General features: G+C 42.5%; 1 protein-coding gene across 1 annotated transcript; it reads right to left on the bottom strand.

Moving 5' to 3' along the window:
* LOC145412473 (larval cuticle protein III/IV-like) lies at positions 1 to 1,225 on the bottom strand. The gene is made up of 3 exons (XM_080282354.1): positions 1,217 to 1,225; positions 541 to 755; positions 1 to 196 (listed from the first exon to the last, which is right to left on the bottom strand). Exons 1-3 carry the CDS (start codon positions 1,223 to 1,225, stop codon positions 1 to 3), a joined length of 420 nt encoding a protein of 139 aa, XP_080138480.1.
* Between the last annotated feature and the right edge of the window lie 6,024 nt (positions 1,226 to 7,249).

Genomic DNA, 7,249 nt, shown 5'->3' with positions numbered 1-7,249 from the left:
TTACTCGTAGCTGTAACTCTCATTGGAGTCTCGGTTCCTGTCCTCTTCTGCGGCCTTAGCGATCTGGGCCAGCACGAAGTCTGGGATTGGGTGGGGGAACTCGGGAGCCACGGGCAGGAGGTCAGACTCAGGCTGGTAGCCGTTCTCGTCAGCCACGAACTTCACGTGGACGGGAGTACCATCAGGGGCAGTCCAGCTGTGGTAGAGGGGAATCATGTGTTGTTTTCATTATATTACTTGGTATTGGCATTTTACGGAACTAACATTACCCAAGCATATACCAGGGTGGTTAGAGAGGGTGATTCTTATATTTCACCCTGCTGCTAATTTATGTAACTAATGTCTGTCTTGCGTAGAAAATTGAATGCTAATCATTGGTTCATTGACTGTTAGTGGTTGGATTGTTTCAGCATGCGTCGTTATCCTACTCCCACACTCACCTCAACAGAATGAGCCCTTCCATCAACAGGCGAGAGCTTGCAAAGTGGCTCAGTATATGGATTAGTCTGTAAATAATACCTTATGGAGAGGATAACTTACGAGAAGTATCCGGATTTTTCAACAGCATAGTCCGGGCCAGAGGGGGCACCGGACTGGGAGGCTACGATGCCGTTGCTGGTCTCGACGCCGAGGACGTAAGTGCCGTCATCCTCGATGTTGAAGTCATGTTGAAGGATCTTTGCCTCTTCTTCACTGGAACCATTGTCGTAGCTAGGGGCTGCTGCGACCACGGCGGCGAGGGCGGCGATGAGGATCTGTGCAGAGGACGAAAATTGAAGGATTGCGTTATTTTGAGTCTTCTCAGCTTTCGCACACATTCATTTACCATATCCTTCTTGGGTCTATCTCTCCTTTTCCCACCTTTAAGCTCATTCCTGATAGCCTGTCGAGTTCTAATTAAGGAATATTCCTGAGCAAATCCAGCTGTGAGAATAAGAAGGTGCTGGGGGAGGTACCTTGAGCTGGTTTGGCCATTAGGAGAGAGAGAGAAAGAGTTTGAACAGAAGATTGAGTGTTTTGGAAGGGGAGAGGGGAGGGGGAAACCAAAGATAAGATGGTGGGATGGGATGGAGAGATAAATGAGTAAGGTTGGTGTTAGAGGAAGGACAGGATGACATGGAGGCGATTTGCGTGTGACCACCCCATTCCAGAATTAAAGGACCAGTGTATGGAAGGATAGATAGGTAGATAGATAGATAGGTAAACCGAAACTTACAAGCTTCATGTTGCTCGGTGTGACGAAGTGTGTACGAACTAGTGAGGGACCAACCTATATAGGGGCCTAGTACAAGTTGCCAGTTACCCTTTGCTACAAAATTTCGTCACCTTTTTGCCATGGATGTACCTGGGCATGTCTCTCCCGCAATGCTTTTTGCCAGCGCGACCTCCAGACACTCGGTCAAGATCACTCTACTATGGGGTCGGTTTGTTTTTATTTGACGAAACTGGACCACTCCCACACCTTGAATACTAAGAAGTGGTTACACGAAAGTCGGTGAGGATTAGTTGTGAGGTGAGAAAGAGAGTCCTTGGTTACTAGGGTCCGTTAGTTTTCACCGAGAGGAACTTGGCCATTGCTACAGTTTCGACATTTTTAGCCCATATTCTCATCGGTTAAGGAGATTCCCTGACATCTCTTCCTTAGTGGTTTATTTCTACATATAGCCAGTCAACCATTACTTTGTGTTATTTATGCACTCTATCATGGAAGTGAAAATATATGAACAGTATACAAAAGAGTAGCAAAGTGTAGTCCATAATACGAGTATCAGTCGCTAAAAAAAAGGTGCTTGAGAGCCTCCTTAACTCAAGAGAATACGAGCCTTTGTAGTGGTTAATTCGATGAGCCTTGATTATGAGGTAGGAATGACTCTCCTTGATAACAATAATGCAAGGGTTCTTAAGCCCCATCAAGTGTGCTGTCAGTGATGTCTAGTGACTCCTTTCTTCTGTGGTCAAAAAGTGGCCGTGCTGACGGGTGTGTCGTAGGGCGTAACTCATTCAAGCTAGATTTTATTGGTGTCATATGAAGCCAGGATTCCAAAAAACTTCTCCCATGTCTTCCCCATACGACAGAGCCATCTTGGGGTTAACCAGTTCTGTACGCTTTGGGGGTTGCGCGATTATTAATCCTCGACTCTACTCTGTCTTCCGTGTATATATGCTGCTAGTCAAGTCTAGAATTGTCTACCTCAGTCCATCTTCCCCATTACCTTTATCTTTCATTCTTAAATTTGCTCAGGAATCTCAAAATGAAAAGATATTGCGTTTAGCTTTCTTATGTGCTAGATTTGTACAGAAGAGACAAGCTTTGGAGGTTCTCAGCCTTAGGTTCATTCTGTTTCATTAAATGAAAAGTCTGTTCATCAGAAAAGCGCCCACATCCTATTTACGGGGAACAGTTGCAGTCTCTTTATTGTACTGGCCCCTCTCATATAAAGCGTCATCTCTTTTTCCACATGAACACGAAATTTGTAGGAAGGGTTTCTTTACCCAAGCAGGTTCGCACTTATAACTGAAATAGAGACCTAGATTGTAAGATCAACGGTTGCGTGTTGTAGTCTTCGGTAATGGCCAGGTGGTTTCCTCGTCGGTCACGCCAGTCCAGTTCATGATCGTGCGCTAAGTGGCATCGAAGGATTCGTAGCACATTTTGCATTGCGATTTTTTTTCTATATCGAAACTTAACATTTTCTCATATGCTCTTTATGTGGTTTCAGTACTGACATAGTTTGCGTCAGTAATACACTAGAGGATAAGCACTTGCAATACGCACAATAATTCACAAAGAAAGAGGTGTTACGAAATTTCCAGAACCACTAAGAATACGACCCTTGTCCTGAGTACTGAAGACTGGTTTACATCTCGGTCAAGAGTCCATTCCTGCAGTATACCAGAAGCTGACAGACCCTGGTTGTATACAGCTGCAGTCAAGATTTTTCTCTACATTTGGGACTCGGAGATATTGAGGCGAAATTCCAACCCTTTCAACCTACTCGAATACGCAAGGTTAGGTGGCTCAGAATTATTAGCTTTTGATACATTTTCGAGGCAGTAGAAGAGAAGCATAGATGGTAACTGCACATTATTGAAAGGTGTGTGTGTGTGTGTGTGTGTGTGTGTGTGTGTGTGTGTGTGTGTGTGTGTGTGTGTGTGTGTGTGTGTGTGTGTGTGTGTGGTAACCAGATGGATTACCTGCTGGGTCTGCGGGGGAAAGTGTTAAGGGCGGGTCTGGACGAGGTAGTGTGTGTGTGTGTGTGTGTGTGCAATAGCAGATGATTGAAGAGTACCAAAGAATTAAGAGAGAGAGAGGGAGGGAGGGAGGGAGGGAGGGAGAGAGAGAGAGAGAGAGAGAGAGAGAGAGAGAGAGAGAGAGAGAGCACGACTTAGTTGTAATGTAAGTACTGTGTCAAGATAAACTCAAGCAAGTTGTTTATCGCATTGGCTAAGAGGGAGAGAGAGAGAGAGAGAGAGAGAGAGAGAGCTGCAGCACGACTTAGTTGTAATATACGTAGGCTGCTTTGTCAAGATAAGCTCAAACATGTTGTTTATCGCATTAGCTAAGAGAGAGAGAGAGAGTTTTCATCAGCACTGCGTCAAGCTAAGCGCATAATATTATTTGTATAATTATCTTTGGATCAGGTATACCACTGAAATAAGTGTAATGGGCACCAGACAGAAATGAAATATATAAAGATTACTTATTGTTACCTGAAGTAACTATCTTGTCCCTTAATCTACTTATTGCCATCCCATTAGGGGTAACTCCACGGCATGATTCCCAGGCATATTTATGTTCGTGCTTTGTAACTTGGCATATCAAAACCGGAAATGTATCAGTTGCAAAGGGGAAGCCGCTGGTGCATTGCTTAGCACGTCTAGCTCGCAAATGAAATAATCCAAGTTCGATTCTTGCAGCGTTATGTCCAGATTAGTTTGTGAATGAAAAGCCATTGCGAAATACGAACTTCAGGTACACGAAACACCAACAGGCTACAAATCTGCTGAAGAATTTATGGCTTCTGATGATATCCTTGCTACTACTTTATCTCCGTAGGTATTAAGTCAAGTAAGATATTGGCTGCCAGGTATAAGAGCCGGGTTGCTGGGCACAATGTTACGATGTAATTTCCTTTATTTCTCCAGTTCGATAGCGTATCACTCACTGTGTTCTTGAAATATCCTTGCAACTTTATTAATCGACTTTTTCGACCTTAGAGGTTAGATGCCAGTCTTATCTTGTCACCACAGGACAGCTCTGCAAAGCTGAATAAAACCTTCGCGAGGTAGCAGAAATAAATATATAAACTGTATCATTGAACAGAAGGAGTTAAAACTATTATTAGAGTTCTTCCATCACTTCTATAAGACCTCAGAATCGTCTTTAAAGAAATAAATCTCTTTTCTTTGACCGTATTTTGGCCCAGATGTTTGTCGTTTTCCAGGCCTTTGCACGTAGTTCACTGGCAGAATATGAAGACAATGCTGTGGGTTTACACATTTTCAGTAACGGCTCTTCGTGAGTACCATCATATTCTAGTGTTAATCTACTATATTGTTATTAATGATCATTCAGGATGGAGAGAGTAGTTTTTGGCCAAGTTAAAGTAAGGAGTGTAATCCCGTCATCCATCACACCCAAGTCTCCCTCATACATTCTCATGCCATATCTCTCTCCCATGTCCTTAGTCAACCTCTCCTTCTCCTTCCAAATAATTCACATCATAGACGCTCTTAGTTAATGCCTCGCTATCCATTCGCTCCATGAGGCCACACTAGTAAAATATTACGCTAATAAATCAGGCGAGAAAGCTGTTCATAAACATGCATTGACCGACAGGCCTAAATAAGGGACGTCAGTGCTTGGATAAGTGACCCGATTTTAAAGACCGTAAGTTCGATATCATTCAAGTTATTTGAATTTCGCTGAACAGACTGCACTGCTCTTCTACAAGACCCATCGACGTGTCATAATCCCTAAAGTACGATAACGTAATTTGTAGTTTGTTCTCGTTACTCTCATACGATTTTATTCTGACCGGGAGATTCTTTTCCTACCGAGAGGGATAACAGAGGCTAAATCAAACCACATCCAGTTCGAAAAGACTCCTACGACTCATGCAGCTTTGACTCACTTTCATCTGAAGAATATCATGTAACTTGAGTTGGAATTATAATAGAGTTGCTCCGACCATGAGAGTTAAGAGCTACAGTATATACATTATCAGGCTTCACTGACTCAGTTCCAGATTAATTAAATTGCCTGGAGTCAGCTAGAATAAGATAAAGATAAAACGTACGAGCTTGAGAGTCATTATTAAGCGGCCGATAATATTCTGAAAAAGAATGCCTGCCCCTGGTAGCACCGATAAAACCTGCTGGTCGGATATAAAACTTCCCTTTACTCCCTCTCGTTCCCTCGAAAGGAGGATGGTAGGTTGCAGAAGGGCAACCTCAGCCTGTAGTCCACCAAGTTCACGTTCAAATGAACCTAGGGTTGCAACAGTAACAACAGCAGCTACAGTGAACACACACCCAATTGTTGCCTTCGGTGTATTACAGTACTTAAGCAGTATACGGTGGTAATTGAGTTAATCATCTAAGTCTCCGTTTATAGTAAGGGAATGACACATAATAATATATATGGACCGGATCATTATCATGACCTCATTTGGTCTAGCCCTTCGGATGAAGCTAGGAATTTCGAGCACAGAGGTATATGCTGGTTACTTCAACACGATTACGCATTTTTGCAACTTATTCTTGCTGTTCTGCTCTTTTTACTGTAAGCTGCAAATTGCAATCTCTCCATCTTGAATGCTGAGCTAAAACAATTGATTAACTTTGGAATGTGATGCTAGTCAAGAAGAGACGCTAGGAATCGATGCTGAGCGGTAGTATTGTATTTTTCCTTCCACTGAAATACTGCAAAAAGGTAAAAATGAATGAAAATCTAGGCCAGATTAAAGTTAAACACACACACACACACACACACACACACACACACACACACACACACACACACACACGCATACGCACACGCGCGCGCGCGCATATTCAACATAGATCAGGGTTATTGAAGTCTTTATGTAATCTTTGCAGTAAGAAAATGATACCGGTACCCTAACATGATAGCAAGATTAAAACTTAATCACGTTCTCTGGCTGAAACTGAGCTCCCTGTTTCTACCTTTTCCTCTGGTTGCGATGATAATTATGATATGATTATTATTGTTATTATTATTATTATTATTATTATTATTATTATTATTATTATTATTATTACAGTATCATTATTGTTGTTGTTTTATGATGATGATGATGATAACGTGTCTTTGCAGTATACAAAATGAATCAACCCAGCAAACGCCTTAGTATGCCATTACGGTAAATTAGATGAAGAGAGAGAGACAGAGAGAGAGAGAGAGAGAGAGAGAGAGAGAGAGAGAGAATTGCGCGATTTCCTAACCCTTCGAAGGCGACACTGTCTAGGGCTCGCAAAAACTGTGGTAGGAAAAGAATGCTGTCTTGATTTATGCCATCCATCTGCACGAGAATCATTAAGGGGAACAGTTTTTTACCTTGTAACAATATGTACAGTAAGCGCCAATAGTCTTGTCGTGAAATTTGGTGAAAACAAAAGACGACGGGCTAAACGTCTGGTATATTCCGCCGTCTGTCATACGGACTGTTCATAATGTTTCACAAGTTACATTTAATCTTCGGACAAAACCGCGACACGACTATTGGTGCTCGTTGTGTGTATAGACGATAGGTATTTGCCCCTTGGTGGTGTCATAATGTGTAGGTTTAGCATATAAGAGAACTCCTGGGCCTCAGAGAATGGAGGAAAACAAACCAAGTTCACCAGTCTGACCGGCCCGTTAATCGAGCTCAGGTTCTTCCAGTAGCGACCAGGATGTGCTAACTTGCACTCAACGAACCAAGTGGAAAAGACTGAGCCGAACAACCTGGCCTGCACAGGAATTCAGCTTGGTTTCGTCGAGTTGCAATTTTTTGTTTACTTGTTTATTTATTCATTTAATTTGCCTGACCCTGGGAATATATCTGCATCCTTTTCCTTAAGTCAAGGAGTCCTTCCTACATTTCACATATCTTCTCATGTCTCCACGTTGGTGCCAGTGCCCACCGTCATAGTAAATATTAGACAATTTCATTCAGGATCAGCGTGATGGTATTAAGGGGAATATATTTATAAAATGTCGTTGGTACTTGTGGAAGATTGCGAA

Source organism: Coenobita brevimanus, chromosome 93 (genome assembly GCF_032717465.1).
Source record: "Coenobita brevimanus isolate Jiangsu-jjx chromosome 93, ASM3271746v2, whole genome shotgun sequence".
In the NCBI taxonomy this organism is placed as follows: Eukaryota; Metazoa; Arthropoda; class Malacostraca; order Decapoda; family Coenobitidae; genus Coenobita; species Coenobita brevimanus.
The sequence above is the reverse complement of the archived record's forward strand: the minus strand, read 5'-3'. Positions and strand labels throughout refer to the sequence as shown.

What these genes read in the sequence shown, in the direction of transcription:
- LOC145412473 (XM_080282354.1), bottom strand. An exon ending in GAAAAATCCGGATACTTCTC is followed by an intron (nt 197 to 540) that starts GTAAGTTATCCT and finishes CCTCTACCACAG; the next exon opens with CTGGACTGCCCCTGATGGTA.